This window comes from Cyanistes caeruleus, chromosome 2, assembly GCF_971803275.1.
Source record: "Cyanistes caeruleus chromosome 2, bCyaCae1.hap1.1, whole genome shotgun sequence".
NCBI lineage: Eukaryota > Metazoa > Chordata > Aves > Passeriformes > Paridae > Cyanistes > Cyanistes caeruleus.
Genome location: NC_141702.1, coordinates 83,253,098 through 83,275,460, shown reverse-complemented (window position 1 = coordinate 83,275,460; position 22,363 = coordinate 83,253,098). Strand labels below are relative to the sequence as shown.

Here is a 22,363-nt window from a genome sequence, read left to right as displayed (position 1 = left end):
TTCCTTTGTAAAAGTTGTGGGGTCAGAGCTGTGCTGCTTTAGCTGTGTTTGGTGTTTCTCACAGCATTGAAAGTGTTTCTAGGGTGCTCAAGAGTTCTGGTTACCCAAAATCAGCCTTTAATTGAATGCATGATTATCACCAGACACAAGAAAATAGCCAGATAGGCTACCTAAATCCACCTCAAAAGGCCTGGCATCTTCCTGTTGTTGCCATCTGCACTTTCCCCCCAGTATGCATGGTGGAATTTGTCCATTGCGCCAATTCCAAAACTTTCACATCCATGCAGGCCTGAAATTAACACCTGTTTCCCATCTGAGCCAGTTGTGGTGGCTTATTTTAAGGAAACTTCCTTCTTTGGTGCTCTGAGACAAGTTATCTGTGTTCTTTAAGTCATGACAACTACTAAAGGCCAGAAGTTCAGAAAGAGCTCAGAACTGAAGAGGCTAGAAGTGAACTTGTGTTTTATTGCCTCTGAAAACACCTGGAAATGCTACTTGTCCACTGGGCATTTACTCCTTTATCACTTCCTAAGCCTTCTGAGAAACAATAAACAGAAAATTGGAATAAGGAGTGCCTGCCTAGGAGAGGCAGTGTGGCCAGATGTTCTGGACACCTGGAGAGGAGATGGATATTCTGTTAAAGGGAAAGAATGCAAACTGTTGTTACGGTGTCAAGATTATTTCCGTGCATGAGCTGCATGTGGTGGATGTGGACTGACAGAAAATGCTTCCTGTGCAGAGCGTTACAGAGGCAAGGAGGGGTTCCCCATGATCTGCCAAAGCCATGAGCAGGGGATAGCCAGAGTCCAAGAGGGTTGTAAAAGACCTTCATCTAGATTTTGTGTGCAAGGGGAGATAAAGTAGCAGTTCCTGCACCTGATTTTTGCCACCTTGAAGTCAGTCATAAAATTATAACGAGCTGAGTCTCAGATGTGCACCACTGCCCTCTCCTGTGTATGTGGGGGGATGCTGGTTGTGAGCAAGTCTTTCTATCTTGCACACACCCCTGTCACCTCTGGACAGAAGGAGCAGTGCTCTGCCCTCTCCCATGATCCTGAAGTCCTTGGGTGCCTTTGCATGTGAGAACACCCTTTGACATGATGTCCTGCCTGTCAGCTTCAGAGCAGTGACTCCTTGTCTTGCGGAAATGCCCCTAGTAGATCTGGTGGTAAGGATGAACTCAACTTTGCACATGGACTGGAATTTGATATTTTTGTTACATGTGAAAAATGCAGCTTACCTTCTACAGATTTACAGTGTGTAGTCCTCCTTCAAAGAATGAATTTGCACAGAATTTGCAAGTCAGTATATTAATTGACTTGAATTAAGATTAATTTTTTTAAGTATCCTCAGTAAGGAATTTAGTGTTTGTCAGTCTGTTTCTTTGTCTGGAATTAATAATGTAATAACATAGGTTCTTCAAACAAGGCATGTAATTAGAATTCATTGAAATCCTATGTCTAGGCTAAATTTGAAGAAAATAGGTTGTAATTAAAGTAAGTTATTACCAATTTCCATATCTAATTATTGTGACTATGTGGTTCTCCTCTGGGTTAGGTGAGAAATCATTATCCCAAACTCAAACCAATTGAGGATTTAAAATTAGCACTAATTCAAAGAGGGGTATGCACAGTTAAAACACCCCAAGTAATACCAAGTTTTTTTGGTTATTGTGATTCACACCAGCAACATTATGACTAAGATGTATTACTGCTGTAGACTCCAGCTGAGATGGAACTGAGGTTTAAAGATACCATGTACTTTCCCTCTTATTCTGAACCCTTGGCATAATGAGCAGAAGAAAAATGAATGGTCCCTTACCCTGCTATATATGGGGTTTTTTATATATGGGGTTTTTTTTTTCCCAGTGCAATATTCAATTAATTTTCTGAACCAGCTAATATTGCCTCAGGGAATAATTGCAAGATTTCTGTGGTGTTTGTCGCTCTTCAAATAGCTTTTGTGCACTGCTACCTTTTAGCTGTTTTCACCTGGATGCAGGTCTTGCAATGACGTATCAGAATGCTTCTGCATCCACATCTGCAACATGGGTTCTGACACTTCTTATGGGGAAGGTTTTTTTTTCTACCCTCTTCCACTCCTTCTACTCCTCTGTCTTTATTAGGAGGAGAAGGCAGAGGAAACAAAGAGTTGACAGAGATGAATATGCTCTATGAATCAAAGCTTCTGGAAATGGTTCTATGGGTTAGTTACCTTCCTGGTGAGAGTAGGAGACTTGTACAAAATTTCCACTGAACTACTCTTTTCCATCCATAGAAAAATGCCAAGGAACTTGGACAAGAGTATTTTAAATGGCATCTATCTAGCACTCCTTTGTTGCCTATTTTGTTACTGCTAATTAAAATATAAAAGCCTTCTAATATTTAAGCACCATTAACTTGGCTGAATTACTAAATGTCAATTTGCATTATGTGCATAAAAGGATCAATAAACAAAGAGAATAAAGCAATGGAGGTGGCTGGGGCTAGAGAGATGTCAGCTCCTCTTATTGAAACCAGAGGGAATTGCTCACTTGTCTGCCGGTTTGTGGTTGTTAATTATCAGTACTCAAGAGATGAAGTACCAGAGACTTTCTGTAGGACTCTGCTCACCAAAGGCACTGCAGGGATGTCAAAGATGCTGTCAAGATAAAACATTACTTGGCTTGATTTCCAGGGGTGCCACTCAGGCTCTGTTGCCTCAGTTCTGTTGACAATTTTCTGGCATTTGCTTTTGATTCTCTCTCCTTTCTTTTCAAGTAGAGCTTGGCCTTTGCACAGTAGACTGGAATTAGGTATGGATTGATCCCTGTCTGTGCTTTAGGCTTCTGCCCAACCCAACGATGGCAGAGGGCAATAGCAGCCCTTCCCCACTTAACAGCACTGGGGGATAAAAGCTTCAGTGTTTTGTGAGGGCCTGCGGTGGAACTTATTCAAACACAAAGGCTTCTTTCCACTGAGGGGATGTGTCACAAGCAGCCTCCATGTATCATCAGTGTCACCCATCTCCAATCCTTGATCTTGCTGGGAGCAGATGGGTACCCAGCAGAGGAGTGCCAAGTCTCTGTGGCCCCCATGGTCCTTGGCATCTCTGCCAGGTTTGCCAGTGAGTGGTTGTGCTGGGGTTGGTGCCTTGGTTGCCTGTCCTTTCCCAGCAAGTGGCTTGGAGCTGAGAGCAGATCTTGTATTTTGATCCCCTGGGAGGTGACTGCTGCAGGGGACTTGGGGTCGCTGTTGCAAGAGCTTTGGACAGAGACAAGTTCCTGCTGCTCACCATTTTTCAGTAGTAAAACTGGGGTTTAGATAGTTGAATTAAGGGTAGAGCTTGTACTTCCATCTCTTTCTATGCTTTGTTCTAAACAAGCTTTCAGTGAAATTTTATTTCAGTGGCTTTTTCTTGTGGCTCTTACCACTCTCTCCTGCTCTCATTCCCCTGTCCCCCCCTCCTGCCCTCTGTTTCACAACTGAAATAACCTTTTGCTTTTTGTGGTAGATGGGGATAGCAGTAGGTAAACATGGCCATTTGCTGAATCTTTCCTCTCCTGTGTGAGGAGAATGCACTGCCATCATGGCATGATTGCCCTCACATCCCCAGATCGCTCTGAGCTATCTGGATGGGACCCTGGAAGCAGTGGAGCTGTGATGGGTGAGGATTTAGTATTGATTCGGTGCCTAAGTATTTACCCAGCTTCTCAGATGGGCTTTGTGGTCTGCACAGAACTCTCTATCTCTGCAGATACTCTCCTGGCAGTGGTGGAGCTGCTTTGGTCATGTTCATAGGGAGGCCTTTGGGAGAGCTGAGGCACCAGGTAGTCTGTGCATTGCTTTGCTGCCCCATGTCTGCACACCCACTCTCTGGGGCTAGCAGCTCTGAGAATACATCATCCTCTTTGGCTCTCCTTTGACAGCTCTTCTCTGCCAGTCCTTCTGCCCGCCAGCCTCCAGTTTCCATCTCAGTGTTGAAGAATTTGTGCCTCAGTGTTTAGCATTTTGAACAACATCAGCAGGTGTTTCATGGAAATACTCCTATCCATACACAATTTCCGATAGTACTTTGGTTGCATAAGAGTTCAGTTTTTCTATTTCTTCTCCAATTGTTTTTAATATACCTGGAGCTTGAATTAGTTTCTCTTCCTTTGTTTCCAGAGTGGATTTTAGTGTGACTCTGGTGGAGTCTTCACCAGTAAAGTCTGAAGCATTTCACCTGTGTCCCACTAGCTAGGGAATCCAGTTTGAAACCACCACCTCTGATTTGCCTTATTTTTCATGACTGAAGAACAACAGCTGTCATCTGATACTTTTTTTCTGGTTTTGATATAAAAAGGAGCCTGTAGTTATTCATTGATTGAAGTTCATGCACCTTTACTGCTTATCTAGTTGACAGATGATTAACAAATTGACTTTTTTCCTCCCGTTTTGAAGGACTGAAGTGTCTGTGTTGTGCTTTCCTTTCATCCTATGTCAAATGATCCAGCCATGAAATAACAGATAAGTTTCAAAGTACTCTGGTTTGAAGATGGACCTCTTTGTTGAAGAGTCACTGTTGTACCAAAGGGGTTCAAAGTATAAAGAGGGAGAAAGAGCAGAAGAAAGTGCATCAGTGGTGCTTCGGAAATGAGCTGATCTTGAATTCAGGGGACAGAGGTAAAGCCCTTGGGACCATTTAAACAAAGCCCATTTGTCTGCATAAGTTATTATTAGCAGCAGATGGTGGGGACATCATCTGTTGGACTTCTGTCAGGAAAATTAATCCACAAACACCAGAGGTTTATGTCCAGAAACAAGACAGACATCCTTTTACTTTATTCTAATGAAAGGAGATGCCATGGGGCATTCTCATGGGGTCTTTCAAATTTTTGGAGGACACAGCCTCCTTTTTATCCTAATTTCCCAGCTGTATGTCCCTCTCTCTTTCCCCATTGGCTGAGGTACTTGAGATGTAAAGACTTCCCAGAACGCCTGATTCCTAAGATTCCCCCCTAATGTATAACCCTCCCTCTTAATTTTTAATTCTTACTGAATTTATGGTGTTTCCCCATTGTTTCTTTCATTTTTCAATATCCAATTTAATTTATCACCAAATCTACAGTTTATTTGTAAAGGCAACTATCTTTTTTTTTATTCAACAATCAGTGGAATCCTTCCCATTGTTTCTTTTATCACTCAGTGCTGGTTTTATCTACCAGTGGTCTCACAGCTTGTTTGTAAAGACAAATCCGCCATTCCTCTCACTACCAATGCTAGCAAGCTGCAGCATGGCTGTGAAAGATGTTTTTCCTGTCTGGATGGGGATATACAGCTTCAGTGGTTCCTGCGTGCTGTGACAGAGGCAAAAAAGGGGAAGCAGAAGTGTGAGTTGCATTTCCATCTGAGGTAGCCTTGGCTCCTGGGTGGGCTGGCTACTTGGAGGCCTGGGGATGGACACAATGAAAGTTGAAACCAAAAGCCAGAGGGTCTGCAGTCTTTCTGGATGCTTGTAGCTGTTTATTGCCTTTCAGAGAGTGGTGGGTGCATGGAGCAGCTGGAGATTGGCTCAGGGGACTGGAGACCTGGTGGGAGTTTGCATAAAGGAGACAAATGATCAAACCTGCCAAGGAACCTGGTGCTTGCCTGTCCTGCAGTAGTCACCTGTTGCTGCAGCACAGGGGTCAGATAAGTAAGTGTGCTGCCCATGTCCAGTTGAGTTCCTCTCTTTTTAGCCTTTTTTTCTCTGACTGGACTGTTTAATTTTTGAGTATTTTACCAGCTGACAAACAAGTCATTCTGTTGGTGGTCTATATCTTCTAGATTAGAGGATTTCTCCCCCAAGCTGCTTGCCTGATTTGTGGTTTTCCCTAATATGCTCAGGAGATTTAAGTGGTAACCAGAGAAGAAACGTGCAATATTTTGAGCAATCAACTTGGTAACATGACCTCAGCCAAGTGTGGCTCTGTGGCCCATTGGGTTTTGCACCAAGATTTAGAGATACAGGTCAGGCTCCAGCGGGCACAGCAGGAAGTGGGTTGGGAGACATGGTAAAGTCTCTTTTGGGGCCATTATGAGACAAGCATGCTTTTTTCATTTCCCAACCAAAGCCGGAAACTTCCAGGACAGTTGCTGAAGTGCAGGCTCTACTTGCCGCTGTATCTGGAGCCCCTAAATATTTGAAGACAAGCTACTTCATATTGCTGGCACTGAGTTTTCTGTAGAAATTCCACTCAGGCGTAAGAGTTAGGCAGTAATGTCGAGTTTATTCCACCATAATGCTCTGAGTACATGTAACATCTGTCACTTGATTCTTACCAAACAAAGTTGCTTGAAGTATGCCCCCTTTTGTCCCCCCCGAAGTAATCCTGGCTAGCTCTGTTGAGTGGAGGGATGGGGGGTCCTTCACGACCAAGATAAAAGACCAAAGGGCTGCTTTTCCCTCCGGGATAACATCAGGTGTTTATTCAGGCTGGGATCCGGGAGGAAAAAAAGAGAAAGAGGAACATCTTCCGGGCATTTTCAAACCTCGGGAGAGGGGAGAGGAGACATATAACACCAACCAATGGGATAACATTTTAGGGACAGGGAGGGGAGGGGGAAAAACACATCACAGCTGCGGGGAGGGCTTACACAGAAACTAAGGAACACCCAGAAATGTGCACTACCACAGTTGCTTATCAATTTTGCTCTTCTACTTAGCGCTCTGCAGCTATGTAAGAATATTTTGGAAACATCTAGGAAAGTCAGTGAGCTGCTGCAGGCAGTGAAGTTGGAGGTTGAGGTGATAAGTGATCATTTGGTAACTGATACTTAAGTAAAGCACGTAATCCTGCTTTGGTTTAAAGTTGAACAGTGGTCTCAGGAGCAGGTGTTGGAGTTGCTGGGGGAGCGTACCTGCTATTCATGACATCTCACATGATTTTGTTGCTAGCATTTTTCTAAAATAAACAAAATTATAGACATGCTTTAAGGAAGTGGCATTGATTAAGCAACAAGTTATTTTAAGACTGTGGAAATCATCTGGCTGAGCTTTACAAAAAGGAACTTGGTTTCTGGAGATGCAATCAGACAGAGATATACAGTCATAGTCTTGGTCTCTTCCAAGTGAAAAAAAACCCCATACTATTTCATGCTATTTCAAGCAGCTAAGTTTTGTGCTCTGTGGTTACTTTCCACACCTCTGTCATTTCTCTATGCACTTCTCTTTGAAAATTTTATTTTTTCTTCTTGCTCAAGAGTAGCTTTGAAGTGTTGTGTGGGGTTAGACATTGTTCTTTGCATATATTCTGAGTGGGTGTGTTTTTTTGGTGGGTGAATTGATGTTTGTGTTTTAATCACGATCAGTTTACAAACAGCAAAGGAGTCAGAGATATACTGAAAGACGATGTGTTTCCTGTGGCAAATTTAGGCCAGGTGTACAGAAATCAGAAATTTTTTATTTTTTTTTGTTTTTTCATCATGTGTGTTTTTGGCTGCAGTGAAAACATCAGGACACGAAACCAAAAGAGCCTCAGTGGAGATCTGCCTTGTTTGGGGCTGTAACCCTTAGTGTCAGCAGGCAGGGAGAGCTTCCTGATGTCTTTTGGTTTAGGACAGTAGTGTGATAGCACAGAGCTTTCAAGGCAGCACATGACGTTGGAAGACTCAATGGGAGGACCTTGGATGAGACGGAAGTCGTAGGAGTGGGAGGCGACCCAGGACTATGGATATGCTTTGATTCTTAGCAGAGGCCTTCTGCATTGCCTCTTTCTGTGCTGGGGGACCAGCCTGGCCTTGTGTTAAAAGTTGGAGTTTAATCAGACCAAATTGTACACAGCACCTCCCATGGGGAAAGTTCCCTGCAGGGACTGGGCTCCCTTTGCTATTTCAGTGGGCAAAGAGGATGTGAGGGACTCAGATGAGGAGAAGGTTGCCCCTGAGCAAGCAGCTAGAGAATGTGTTTGGAAAATGGTGGTGGCACTTGGTTTGGTAAATGGGCTCCCTGGGCAGGCTGCACAAAGACATCTAATGTCTGAGCTCAATTACACCCACCCACTGCCACCTCCTCTCCCTCTGCTCTTGTGTTGGTCTTAACTGCTGACTGATGGATATGGCTGGTTTTTCTTCAGCCATTAATACAGTATTGATTCACAGTCCTGCTGACAGTGTTAATGGACACTGATCGTGTATTATTATTTCCATAATTGTCCTCAAGCTGGAGTGCATTCTCCTTTTCAAATGGCCCATCGATATAGTGCCCTGCATTGTGAACTGGATCTGTCCTGGTTAATTTGTTTTGTCTAAAGTTTCAGCAAAACCTGTGGTCTTCATCCCTAGTGGAGCAATCAGTGAGACCAGCTGAGCAGTGCTGGAGCACACATCAAGGCAGTTTCCATGCTCTACCAGAGCATGGTGTTTTGTTTAGCCATCAGGATGCTGCCCCTGGAGACCCTTCAGAGACCCTTCCCTTTGTACTAGACCTTCCTTGCTGCTGCCGAGTGTTGCTAGCTTGTCTCTTCCCCTTATACATGTGCTGGCTTTCCTTTGTGCTCTTTTAGGGGAACATGACCCCTTCCTCATAGGTCTCCATGTTTGTGTGCCCCTGCTGTCCACATAGATCTGTGCATTGCATGGATAGGATTAAACGCTACCTCCAGCAGTGACTTTGAGGCATGAGCTGTCCCTTGGGTGTTCTGCCATGTGTGGTCTGTAACTAAGTGCTGCAGGGCAGTTCCTGGAGAGGAACTTCAAGACACTCAAGAAATTCCACATGTGGATTTCCATAGTGAAATGCTTATTCAACCCCACCATGCTTTATAAATACCATGTGTTTTCCCATTTCTGGGAACTCCCCTTCAAGATGCATCTGTTACATGTCACTTGCTCAGGATGGGAAAGGTGAGGAAAGGAGACAGACAAGTTCTTAAGAGGTTTAAACGACAGATTAGCAGGTGATGCCCTCCTCATTTGACTGTAACTAAGCAGTGTGAGTCCAGGGAGCCTGTGAACAGGAATGGGAAGGACCTTGGCTTCTTTTTGCCTAGAGTATGTGCAGAAGAGGCTGAATTATATCTGTACCAGATGCATGGAAGATCATTGCTTGCCTTGCAAAGCAGGGTGGTAGATTCAGTCTGAGGAAGAGGAAAGCTCTAGGTGCAGCTTCCCTCTCTCTCCACCCTGGAGGAGGATGAAAGCAGAGGTGGGTAGATTCAGTGCCCTTGTGCATTCAGCAGCTTTGGAGATAAATGTTCTTCATCCTTGAGGAAGTCAGCAAGACATGCAGATAGCAGGGGTAGTGGTGGGACTCTCTAGAGGTAGTGTTTGACTCTCTAGAGTCAAACAGTGATGGCTGCTATTAGAGTGCTGGGAAGGCAGCAGAGAAGTGCGGTAGGTTCTGCACTGCAGAACAGAGGAGCAGCCTCTGTGCTGACAGTGACTGAGGGAGTGTCAGTGCAGTGTCTGTCACTCACCACCCTCTCTGTAAAAGAGCTCTCATCGTTGTAATTTTCCTGATGAGATCTGAGGTTCAAGATGAATGGCTAGACCTGTGAAGCAAATATGGATGACTCAGTCCTCTCCAAAAGACAATTTCTCTTTCCTTTTCTACATTTTCATGGTATTAATAACCTATAAGCACCAAGAGTCTCATAAACTTTCCAGGATATGGTAATAATAACACTGTACAGTACACTGCACTGCACTGGGAATAAAGTTATTTTATCCACTTCATTTTCCTTTTGTTTTAATGTGTAAATATATCAAGTGAAAGCATAGTAGGAAATCTTGATGCTGCGGCCAAATGCATTACAGGCCAGCCATTTTCTGAGCAAGGACCTAAAGCTTGCTGCATGTTCATAGTCTGACTTTTTTTTCCCTTCTAAAGTATGTGATGCTCAATATGTGGCTGGCCTAGTTTTTCTGGAGGACTTTGTATTGAGAACCTTCCCATAGTTGGTCTCTTACTTGAAAGTGGAATAAGAGTGATGATACCTCTGTCACTCAAAATTTCTAGGAACGATCTATTTCTTCTTCCTCCATAGAGGCCATCAGAGGTCTTCCTTGGACTTCTGCTTTGGGGTTGGCTGGCCTGAGGTGAGGGATTCTGCCCCAGAAGAACTCAACAGGGGAAGTTGTCTCTGTTCAAGAGTTTTTCTGTGTGGAGCACCGCTGACAATAGCTGTGGTTACTCCATCTCCAGCCTTTGCCTTCATAAGGGCCTTCTGTGACACTGTTACTCTGACAGGCATGCTCCTGCTGTCCTGTTGTGCTGGCAGTGTGCAAGCTGTCTGCATGCTGAAATCCTCCAGGAGACATGGGATGATGTCAAACAATAATGTATTCTTTCTGTTCAAGCACATTAAAAGCGCAATTAATCCTTGCAGTCTCTCTGCCTATCTGTAATACAGCATGAGGTGACTCTCCTAGCTTTTGTGTGCTATAGCAGGCTGAGCTTGAAACAAAGACCTACCCAAGGCTCATCTTGTGACTTAACACAGTCCCCAAGCTGTGTTTGTTCATTGCTCAGTCTCCACCTACTAATGTCAAGTTATAACCAAACCAGAGGCAGTATCTCAGGCTCCTCTGCCATCTACCTGAGTGCTTTTCTTTCCAAGACAACCCCAAGTTTTCTGAGCTCCCTTTTGAGAGATCTGGGTTCACATGGATTTAAGACATCAAAAAATGGTGACTGTTCTGCTGAGGTCCTGGTGCTGTTACTGCCAGAGAAATGTTACAGCTTAAGCAGTGGAGGTTCCCTTAAAGTGATGTCCCTTTCAAATGATTTAGCTGAAAGATGTTAATGATGGTGGCACAAGGAAGTTCAGCCATCTGTGAACAAAGGCTGATGTTTGATGAATGATACCCTTGCTTGTAAGCTTTCATTACAGCTCAGTGTATCCATGGAGAATTTGGGAGAAGAGGACAAAATTATGACCCAGGGCTTACCCCAGGGCTGTCATTTTGTTGTAGTCCAGTGCCTTATAAGGATTAGTTTAAATAATGTTTCTCTCAAACTCAGGGATATGCCAAATTACAAAGGTATTACACCAAGGTATTTTGACACCAGAATCGCACAAAGCCTTCTAACCCTATGCCACTCTACCTAATGATTTTCTTGTGGAAGTTCCCCATGTGGAAGTGCCTCTGGACAACTGGTAGAAAAGTGTTACACAACACAGGTGAAATAATGGAAGTGGAATAGACAAAGGGAGGAGTGAAAGTTGCAATGCTTTCTTTGTATACCATATGAGGTACTGCAGAGCAACTTAAGAGCAACATTTAACTGGGAGCTAGAGCTGCAGATAAATATTCTGATTCTCCATGGGGTGTCTGAAAATTAGTTTTGACAGGAAGGTCATAGTTTGGAAAGGGAGAATAGAGCCATCAGCTGGCAAAGCCCAGAGACTATTAAGAGAAGTTACCAGAGCTTTGCTGCTTCAGGGTGCCAGGACCCTGCTGAAATGCAGGCAGCGCAGTTTGGGGATTGGGGGAATGTGGCATAGGATGGGAAGGGACTGAGTCTCTCTTTTAATCATCAGAGATCAGCATCATGGCCTGTGTCTCAGCCCTGTAAGAAGTGCTCTGCAGTACAGTGGAGCTAAAGGTGTTATGGCAGATCTGCAGAAAACTGATCTGAGGGCTAAAACAGCACAAGAGGCTGTCATTTGGATTAAGGTGTATTAGCAAAGGTTATGTAAGCTTCTGAATTCCTCCCCTGCAACTGTTGGCTTGACAAGCATTCATGATGTGTTTTCCTGATAAATCACTATTTTAATTAATGTATTTACACATCTGCATGTCCATACATGTATGTGTGTACAAACACAGATGTGTGTAAGCACATACACAGGTTTGTGCTTTCTTCTGGGTTCAGCAAGACTCTCTGCCATCCAGGCAGAGGAAGGTTACTCATCTGCTCAGTTGTATCAGTGAAGTCTTAACAGTCAGTTTTGGCATTCCAGGATGTCTAAGTGATGGCAGGCATCTTGGGAGGCCTGCAGAAGGGGAAGACAGTAGAGGCTGAGTGATTTGTCCAAGTTTGTGCCATTATCTTATTCAAATAGACATGTTGCTTCTGTTTGTCAACAGTTTGGAGAGTAATAATAATTTTAACAAAGTGACACCATGCTGGAAAGATGGAAGAGACGGAAAATGAGAGATTATCTTTCTCTATGTGCAGTGCTGCTATGTAGATGTTGGGTGGCCGTGGCAGGCTGTAAAGGCCCAGCAGCAAGGGCAGTTTCCCACTAGCCCTGTGTCCACTCTTGTGTCCCTGCTGTCAGTGCATTGTGGTGACACCAGTTTATAAAGGCTGATCTCAAAGGCAGATCTTCTCCACTGCCCAAGCCCAGTCTGTCCTGCTGTTTGTACTGCTGGCGGATTAAGCCAGCAAAAACCTGAGCACTTCTCTCACCCAGGTGATTTGGTCTAGAGCATTTTGGTCATGCCAAGGGAATGCAAATAATTTTTTAAAAGCCAGTCTTCGAAGCTCAACTAACCTTCAGGAAAAAGTGTGTGCTTGGTTCAGCTTTAACAGGTTGTGGAAAGTTTATTCTTGCTTAGGAAGGTTCTCTAGGGCTCATTGCTTTAAATCCTTTGCTAATCTCCTCTGTGGTTTGTTCATTTTTGTTATATTCCACTAATGGGAGCTAGAGCTGTAACTCCAGAGTCACCTGAAAGTGTTCTAGCATGCTCGGTAAGTATCCCAGGGGACTGTCAGTGAGACACCAACTCTTTGACATGTGTGGGTTTCTCTGCATTTTGAAGAACAACTGGAGTTTCCCTGTCAAACACACGCGGGTATGCATCTGGGCTGCACAGTCACCTTCAATGCATCTCAGATCACACAAATGCTTTGGAGTAGGGAGCCAAAGGCTGTTTGCACAGAATTTCAGAGCTGAGGCATTTTTCTTTATAAAATCCTATCTACTAGAGCTGGTCTCTTCCTGCTGCTCGTAGGTCTGTTGTGGGATATAGGTGCTGTTTGAGTTTGTGGCATTTTATAACTTTGTTTTGGGAACTTTCTGTCTATGTACTTTTCCACTGCACTGGTCTTTACCCATTTTCCTGGCTGGACTGGCAGTAATTGGTCTCCATTAGCAGCCATAGGTGGAGAGATCCCTACAGACTACTGGGTCCTCTGGTCCTGCAGAGGCTGTTTCCTTTGTCTGTAGCTGAGACAGGCTGCTATTTAATATGGGAAAGACTTGTTTTTCCTGCAGTGTGTGCAATTCATGTTCTAGGGATATGTGCTAATAGCCATACAGAGCTTCAGGGCCCTTCCTGACTCAGATCAGTAGTTATCCCAGCCCCCTGCAAGGTAAATCATAGTAATTTGGCTTATTTTAGACAGACATAGAGCAGTTGTGATGTGACCAGGTCCCTGCTATAGCTTGCTTGCACATTCTCCTTTCTGGGAGAGATGACAGCAGGAATTTTTTAGTCCTCAACTCATGCAGGAGGGTCCACCCCAAAAAAGCACCATATTCTGCTTTTCAGTGTCTAGAGCTGTTCATCCCAACAGAACCAAAGGTTTTTAAATAGTAATTGATAGCAGTTGCTGAGGAAATGGGGAAAATTGCTTAATAATATATCTCCTAAGACCTCCATGACTCATTCCCAGAACTGCCTGTCTCTGCCCCTCTTGTGGCTTAAGAGGTGGGAGAAGCTACCCTGGGCAGAGGGCATAAAGAGATGGGGGTACTGCTCATTTCCATCTTTACCTCTTCTTTCCTTTCTACAGCTCCTGCTCAGGCCCAGATCATCCATGCTGGGCAAGCATGCGTGGTGAAGGAAGACAACATCAGTGAACGTGTTTACACAATTCGGGAGGGGGACACTCTGGTCCTGCAGTGTCTGGTCACAGGACACCCCCGGCCACAGGTAAGCCTTTAGTCTTGCCCATTACTCGTGCTCCCCCATGGCACTTATTTGTAGTCTCCACACAGAGGAGAACTGTGGGCAGTGGGATGTCCAGCTTTCTCCTACATACTGGACTCATGGAGGGATGCCACATTTTGCAAGCACTTAGCTTGTTGAACTATGAAACATTTAGGCTCACTTTCATGGAAAACAGTCCGCAAAGCTTTTCAGAAGCTTACAAAGACCTTCTACTTATCTTCAGTATGTGAAGCCTCTCCAAAAACTGAAAGCTCAAACTGAAATCTCAAGTCTTTAACCCTCTTACTACAGGGTAGGAGCATCCTAGAAGAAGCTTCCCATATGTGTTTGCCTTAGGAGTTGGTCCTTTGTGGTTCATCCATTTCTCTTGGTTGTACAGTCAAGGAGATGCTGCTTGGGGGAGTTTGTGAAGTTGTTGGTAGTGCCCTTCATTGAGCCCCATGCAGAGCCTGCTGTTCATTGCTTTCTGGACACCAAGCAAAGGCAGAGTCAGACTTGCAGCAGTGGACACATCCATTCTGTGGTCAGAGACACTGTCCAGTGGCAAGGTACAAAGCTGAGCCTGGCTAATGGTTGCAGTCCTTACTTGAGATGCCCAAAGGTTTGCACAGCCTCAGGCCTGTGCAGCCACCTCAGCACCCTTCAGATACTCAAGCTGGGCAGTTCAGTGTTAGTGTGGATGTGTCTTCAGAGGTACTGGCCTAGAGCATGGGTCTGCCAGCTCCGGGACAGTGTGTGGTAGGAGTGGCAGCTGGTGCACAATGCAAGGCTGGATGTGCCAGAATACACTCAGGGGAGCCACATGTGATATGTGCCTTGGCCTTGTTCCTCAGTTCTGCCAAAGATATTTGTGGCAAGAAGGCATGCATCTTCTTAGGCCAGTCAATGCCTCTGTGGACTTGCTTGTGAGGAGCTACTTGGCTATGAGGTGATGACAAAGGTGAGGATTTGAAATGTTTTTTCCATCAAAAGAATATCCTGAAAGCAATAAAAATAAAATTACCTGAGCCAAGTCAGCAAAAATGACCAGCCTAGGCTTATGACAGTGGTGGGTAAATGATACCTGTGTGCATCAGAAATGGGGAATTTGGTAGCAGTGGCTCAGCCTAAGGTTGTTGAATGCACAGAAGGGTCCTGGCAGGTTGGAGGGATTTGAGCCTGAGTAGCTAGAGAGATTTCTGGAGCAGAGCCTGTTGCAGACAGCATGCTAGTGGGCAGCACTCTGGCTTGTCATTGCCCAGACCTGCACAGGGGACACCAAAGCCTAGAACCAGGCATGACCAGGGAGACTGGAACCTGCACATATAAAATTGGCATGCATCCTATTTCTGCCCTCCGTCCTAATGGATTGATTTCTTCCCCAGCTAAACTCTTATCCTAACCTTTGTTTAATCTTCTCTTTCCCTTTCTATCAGCCAGTCATTAAAGCATGAAAATGTGGCCAAAATACTAAAATAAGATTGTGACTGAAAAAGTTATAGAGGTGGCTGAAGTGTCCTTCAAAACAGGAGACTCCAGGAGTCTTGGGGCCTTTAGACAATTTCATAAGCCTACAAACGCTGAATAAATCTATGGTCAATAGCTGTAAAAATCTACTCAGCCTGGTGCTCAGGGTTGGGATGTAGACACCCCTGCTCCTTCTAGGGCATCAACACCAATTGTGTAATGGCAGTGAGCTTTGGGCAAAGTCTGGCAGAGTTGCTAAGGTATTTGGTCCAATGCTAATGAAAGTCCTTCTTCTTTCTGCTGGCTGATCTTGCTGGATCTCAGTTCCAGAGTCTAAATTGTCCCAGAGTAGGAGGCCAGTGGTCAGCAGCCTTTAGAAGGGAGGTTGCAGATATAGAAAACCAATGGACTGAGAAAAGTTCTCTCTCTCTTTCATTGTGTGGAGTGCACAAAACAAGGGGGAAGCTTGTATTGCCACTGCAAGGGCTGTACCTCATTCCAGACAAAAGAGAAACCCTTCAGTCTTTGGGATTGCTGTCTTCTTGCCGCCATTCACTATGAAATACCATGCAGCTCTGTTGCCCCTGCAGCATCCTGTTGCCCAGGATCTTAAGACATGTGACATAAGGACAAAGAAATGAAAAGGTGGATTGAAATCCGAAGGGATTTTTTTTATTTTTTTTTTTATCCCCCCTATATCTTTAAAAACAGAGGAAAAGCATGTGTACTGCAAAAGGATGACTTACAAAAATAAAATACACAGGAGTTCCCAGTGGGAAAGGGACAAGAGTCAGATAGCAACTGCATTTTCTCAGTCATGGAAAAGCAAAAAGCAGAAATAGCCTTGCTGTCCAGAAAAAGATGAGTGTGGACTGCAGTAAAAACTCTGTAGCTGTGAACTGATGTCTGCTGTAGTGTCCTACATGTCCATGTGGCCTACCAGCCACATGTGGTCTCAAGGCTGAATGCTGAAAGTCCTGTGCTGTGCAGATAGTGGCATAAAACTGGGCAAGCTGCTGTGTTTGCAGGATCAGAGCAGGAGTGGCAAACATACAGCGTGTGTCTGGATGAATTGAGGGGTTATCCTGGACTCTTGAACATGGGGATTGGCAATGGACCAGAATGGCTGGGCTACTGAGACATACTGAGATCAGTAGCTGAGCTTTGGTAAGTCTGGCAATGCTGTATGCTGTGGGACCTCTTTATGAAAGTAGCTAGGGAGGAAGGGGAAGAGCAACAAAGGGAGCTCTACTGAATCTTGGAGTCTCTATTTTGTGTCCCCGATTTAATTTCTCTTGTTCTTCTCATGCAGGTGAGATGGACCAAAACTGCTGGCAGCGCATCGGACAAATTCCAAGAGACGTCAGTGCTTAACGAGACCCTTCGGATTGAGAAGATCCAGAGGCTGCAGGGGGGCCGCTATTACTGCAAAGCAGAAAATGGGGTTGGGGTCCCTGCCATCAAGTCCATTCGAGTAGATGTGCAGTGTAAGTCGTTTAACGGCAACCCAGACCTTCCCACAGTTCTACTGCATGTCTCTGTCTTGCTGCAGGGCCAGCAGGAAGCTGCATTGCCCTAGGACCACATGCACCTGATTCAGGAGCAAAGGGACTGGTGTGGTTTCCCTAGTGTCTTTTTTACCGAGGAGATTAGATCCATCCCTTCAAAATATAGTTCTGCTGTCTTTGTGAGCCATTCTTATCTTGATGTCACAATGTCTGTCAGTGACAGACAGTGTCAGTTCCCTAAGAACTTGTCTAGGAGGTAGCATTGGGTGCAGCTTCTGGTTTCTTTGTCTTCATTTTGAAGCTGAAAGAGCTTGAAGCAAGCAATGTTTCTTGAAGTTGGTAGTGCCCCTGATGTTGGGGGTGTTCCTGAAACCCGTGTCCTGTTCCCAGCATTGCTACTTCTGTAGCATGCTGGAAACAGAGCTGAAAACTCTGGAATGCTGAGGGGGTCTGATGCTGAGCCTCTAGAGAAGGCTGAGGTGTGATAGGGTGAATGTGAAGGTGACTCAGCATTGTGCTGGTTGGTCATAGTGCCCATAATGTGAAGGTGACTTAACATTTCTCTGGCTGGTACCCATCCTTCTTAAGTCCTGGAGATGCTGCTAGAGGTTTTCCGCCTTGGGCTTCAAATTTTGAGGGCTTTTCTTAATGTTTATTCTTGGACTTAATGTTTATTCTTGGGCTCCTGCGGTCAAAACGGAAGGTAATTAAACTTGCTCCATAATGCCCAAATGGGAGAAATACAAGATTTAATGTCTAGGCAACTTGTTTTAATCTCTTGGAGAAGCTTACCTTTACATTGTCCTTGAGTATTCCAATTTTCTTCAGCCCAACTAACACAAAATCCCTCTCCTCACTCATATTATCTGAAAAGACAAGAGGTTGATGCTAAAAAGTTGTAATGTATGATAAAGCAGCTGAATCTGTACCTGAACCTGTCATGAGCTGTACTAAAATCCTTCTAGCAAGAAGGTCCTTCCTTCTGAGCTGAGGAGCACTGTGGTTGTCTATCAGTGGAACAACCTCCAAGCTTCAAAACCTCAGTACATGCCTGAAGTCTGGGCAGACCTTTTTGCAGACAGCAACTGCTGCCTGACTGCTTCCTTTTAGTCCTTCTGTCCAGCCCAGCTGTGATGTGACTCTCTCAAAATGTACCACAGACTTGGGCTTACTTAGATTTTGGCAGGTTCATGATCCCCTGTCATACTATATGGCTGGGAGTAGCTCCCATCTGTTCCTTCCTTGCCCTACCCTTTATTGGAATAGTGTAGTGTGGGCACAATACTATCTAGGCTGTAGAAATGGATTGCTTCAACAGCAGCTATTGTGGATAGGATGAGTGTTTTTTCATTGGCATTGCATCACCCTGTTTAGAGAAGTTCTGGCACCCACCCTAGATCTTCATGGCTTCTCTGCCTGTTTCTTCTCCTACATATGGTGGAGGCATATGATAACTCTCCATTTGCAAAGGATACTTAGTTTTCTCAAGGGTCAGTGTGACACTTTGCCAGGGCGTGTGTCTCTAGGAACAGGCCTATGCCATGAAGCTCTTCATGCCCTAAGGGTGCTCCCATGGTGCAAGCTGGGGCTAGAGTGATGTAGTGTCCCATAGTCCCTCATGCAGCTCTGACCTGTAGAACTGTGGGGCTAATGGAGTGGCCAAGAGCTTTCTCATACTAACATCTACTCTGCAGATGGACTTGGTATTGCACCTCTGTTCTGCTCATTGGTTTTTGGGGAGGAGAGACTATTTTCTGCTAGTTTTTGCAGTAGGTAGAAGGGAACACATGGGAAAAGCCACAGTTTTTGTTGAACGCTCATCCAGACAACCTTCAGCTGAATGAACCAAAATTTGAAAAGAAACCCTTCTTTTCCTGCATCCCATTTTGTAGTTAGAGGTAAGTAATCACCCTAATGTGTGCTTTGGTGTCCTTGACAGCTGCTGCTAGTCCTCAGTCATACTTGCAGCGTTCAGCAGTGAGGCTGCAGAAGAGAGCACTGTTGGTGCCAAGAGGCTATTAAGCTGGAAACATTGACCTGTGTAGCATGATATTCCTCTGCCCCAAGTGGGCATCAGTGAGGTTTTAAAGTATTGGTTACATCCTGGCAGAGAGGCAGCTGCTGTTCTGAGTATTTTCATGTGGGAGAGAGGGGAGAGGGGAGAGGGGAGAGGGGAGAGGGGAGAGGGGAGAGGGGAGAGGGGAGAGGGGAGAGGGGAGAGGGGAGAGGGGAGAGGGGAGAGGGGAGAGGGGAGAGGGGAGAGGGGAGAGGGGAGAGGGGAGAGGAGGGGAGGGAAGGGAAGGGAAGGGAAGGGAAGGGAAGGGAAGGGAAGGGAAGGGAAGGGAAGGGAAGGGAAGGGAAGGGAAGGGAAGGGAAGGGAAGGGAAGGGAAGGGAAGGGAAGGGAAGGGAAGGGAAGGGAAGGGAAGGGAAGGGAAGGGAAGGGAAGGGAAGGGAAGGGAAGGGAAGGGAAGGGAAGGGAAGGAAAGGAAAGGAAAGGAAAGGAAAGGAAAGGAAAGGAAAGGAAAGGAAAGGAAAGGAAAGGAAAGGAAAGGAAAGGAAAGGAAAGGAAAGGAAAGGAAAGGAAAGATGTTTACAAGCTTTTATTGTGCATGAAACATCCCATGTGATCATCTCCATGAACAGCCTTGGCCCAAATTTATCATATGAGCAGCTCACTGACATCAGTGGCATTACTCATACATCAAGGACATATGCATTGTTGTAGGCCTTATTTTAGCTTTTCTCATGAGGGCTAGACCCAGAGATGACTGCTGCAAAAGAAGTGTGAAGGATTCATAGGAGGAAAGTTTTAGCAATCAAAAAGAAGGTGTTGTTTTCTGTATGGGGAGTAGCTGGGAGCCAGAAGACTGGAATGGTGAGCTGCTTCTTTAGTTAGTAAGGGAAGTGTTTTACTTGCTGACACACAGTCTCAGAAGGATGGTACCTAGAATAGAGTCATTCATGTGAAGTTTGAAGAAATAAAGGAGTGTTAAGAACAAAGAAGGAGGAAAAGAGGAGAAGTTGTGCTCAGGGTCTTGGTCCAAATGAATTTGATGTTCAGTCACCCTATGGTCACATGAAGACTACACTGTATGGAGAGGAGTTTTTCTCCCATCTGCATATTTTTTTCAGCCGTGGGTGTTTTTTGGTTGGCGGAGTATTTTTTCTGGGATATATTTTGTGTCTTGTCATTATTCAATTAATAGCTCTACTCATATCTCTGAGCTATGGTCAAGCAGGCAAATTTCAGGTCACATAATTGCTGTCTGCCAAGCACACAGCTCATTCAAAGATGCGAATCCACAAGTTGACACTTGTGATTCATCAGAGAGTATACGTTGTTTGGATGGCATGTTAGCAGAAACTCATCCCTGCTTTCTTCTTCCATTCTGGAAGTCAGATCTCCAGACTTCAAATCTGTAAAATAAAATACCGTGAAAACTAGGTGGCATGGGAGGGCAGGAGGTGATGAAAACATTAGCATCTGCAGAGGATTATGCTGGCAGCACAACAGGATACTGGGTACAAGTACCACAGTTTCCTTGCATCTGAAGATGGGGTCATCGTGCTCCTGAAAATATAGAATTACTTCAACTTGAGCTCAAAAGGTGCTTTATAAGACATACTTAAAGACACAGGGACTCATTTCCATTTTAAAGGGCTAATTCTTGTCAAAAGGGATCTTTCCATTTAACCTCAGTCTCAAAGTGATTTTATGAGGAGAAAGACACACTGCCTCTGAGGTGTCCTCCATAATACCTTGATGTTCAAACACTGATGCCTTCTTCAACCTGTGAGAAGATCATCCCTTTATAGCAGGTGGGCAGCTGTACGGGGGCAGTATGCTCTGTGTGGACAGAGAAAATCCTCTCCCTGCATTGCTTCTGTCCTTGCAAGTGTAGCCGCTGGTAACCATCAATTCAGGGTGGCTGTGTGTCTGGTGCAGGTACAATTAGGGAATTGAGCACCTTCTGTAAAGAAAGAGAACAAAAGAATCTGATCAGTTTAGGGAGGGGTAATGGGAGTTGCAGTGACTAGAAGCTGCCAAAGAAGGACTGTTGACACAGACTTTGAAGAAAATACACGGACAATATTCAATAGGAAAAGAGAGAAATTATACGTACCTATTACAGTGTTTTGCACCTCATATTCCCATGACTCCCCTCAAGATTTGCTCTGTCTAGATGACTTTCCAACTCAGCTCCTTGATTTTGTCCTGAATTTTTACTTTCATTCCTTGTCTTGAAGGTTCATCATGTCATTTGTATGGATGTCTCACAGACAGGGGCTAAGCCCCATGATTTCAGAAGGGATTTTGGAACTGGAAATGGAGAAATTATGATGGAACAGAGCTTCCTGGGATCCTTCTGACCTGTCACTAAAGTAGAAAATGGTGATTTTCTGTAGCGGTGGTGCGACTGGGGAAGGTGAGGCAGCTCTGAGACACATGTGGCAGGCAGATGTTTTTTGAGGACTGCATGGGGATCTGCAAACAAGAGACTGATTTCTATTCTCTGAAGGTTTGTGTGGTGAGCAAGAGAATTCTGGCTTCTCTTGTCTGTTCCCTTTAGATATTGCTTGTATTACCTGCCCTCAGATCAGCTCTTAAGTCAGTAGTTGTCATCAGCCAAATATGCAGGAACTTACCCTCTCCTCAGTGGTACCTGGAGCATATCTGCTCTGCAGGCTGTACACGCAGACCAAGCTTTGCTAACAATGGCTGCGACCCTCCTTACCTCCCTTCCAGATCTAGATGAACCTGTTCTCACCGTTCACCAGACCATCAGTGATGTACGTGGCAGCTTCTACCAGGAGAAGACCGTCTTCCTCCGCTGCACTGTCAACTCCAACCCACCAGCTCGCTTCATTTGGAAACGGGAAGCTGAGATACTTTCTCACAGTCAGGACAATGGTGTGGACATCTATGAACCCCTTTACACACAGGTGAAAATAAGCAAACCTCTGTCAACTTGCACTGAGTGTCATGCTGATGCAGGGCACTGTAGTGGGTGGTGTTTCCTTCCCTGCTGTGAAGTGGGTGCAGGCCACTGCAAGGAGTGCTGCCTCCAGAAGGGCTGTTAGACCTTCCTTCTGCATGCAAATTCCCAGGGTAGAAGAGGAGCAGAGCAGTAGGAGGGAGTGTGGCCTAGGAGGACCTTTCCCTTATTATCACCGTCCCTGAGAGCAGTGACACTGCCCCCCTACTGAGGTTATGCAGCTGTTGGATGGCTGAGACTAAAATTCAAATAATCCCAAGATTGTATTTCGTCTATCTCCCATCACTGTTTTTTTTCTTAGTTGGGTGCCCAGACTCCATATATCCGGGAAGGGTTTCCTGTTTAGCCTGTTTAGTGGGAGCAAATGGCAGGCATGGGATGCATGAACATTTTCTAATGGCCACAAGTAATGGGAAGCCCAACTGCCTGGGCACTTCCTGGCTGTTGTCCTGTGGCAAATGTCCACATCTTTTCTCCTCCTCCTGCTTGCCTACGTTGGACTTGCACTGTAAACACCACTTTCTTCACAGTAATTAGCCTGCCAATGCAGTGGGAGAAGGAAGGGAA

The 22,363-nt window shown here is 45.1% G+C and overlaps 1 protein-coding gene and 1 long non-coding RNA gene across 6 annotated transcripts in view; one reads left to right on the top strand and one right to left on the bottom strand.

Moving 5' to 3' along the window:
• MDGA1 (MAM domain containing glycosylphosphatidylinositol anchor 1) overlaps positions 1–22,363 on the top strand; it is a 229,423-nt gene that overhangs the window by 39,779 nt on the left and 167,281 nt on the right. For all 4 annotated transcript variants that reach the window (XR_015283587.1, XR_015283586.1, XR_002863611.2 and 1 more), the window contains exons 2-4: positions 13,687–13,826; positions 16,603–16,777; positions 21,547–21,743. Coding sequence is in view for 1 of the 4 variants with exons in the window: in XM_023924414.2 (XP_023780182.1) it covers positions 13,687–13,826; positions 16,603–16,777; positions 21,547–21,743 (512 nt within the window). In the remaining 3 variants the exon portion in view is untranslated. The remainder of the gene's footprint in view (positions 1–13,686; positions 13,827–16,602; positions 16,778–21,546; positions 21,744–22,363) is intronic.
• Positions 6,406–10,120, bottom strand: LOC111927545 (uncharacterized). Of its 2 annotated transcripts, XR_002863612.2 has the most exons (4): positions 9,936–10,120; positions 9,416–9,490; positions 6,861–6,904; positions 6,406–6,491 (listed from the first exon to the last, which is right to left on the bottom strand). It is a non-coding gene; the product is annotated as an uncharacterized LOC111927545 (long non-coding RNA). The 2 variants fall into 2 exon arrangements; XR_015283589.1 differs by lacking the exons at positions 6,406–6,491; positions 6,861–6,904 and adding an exon at positions 9,050–9,202.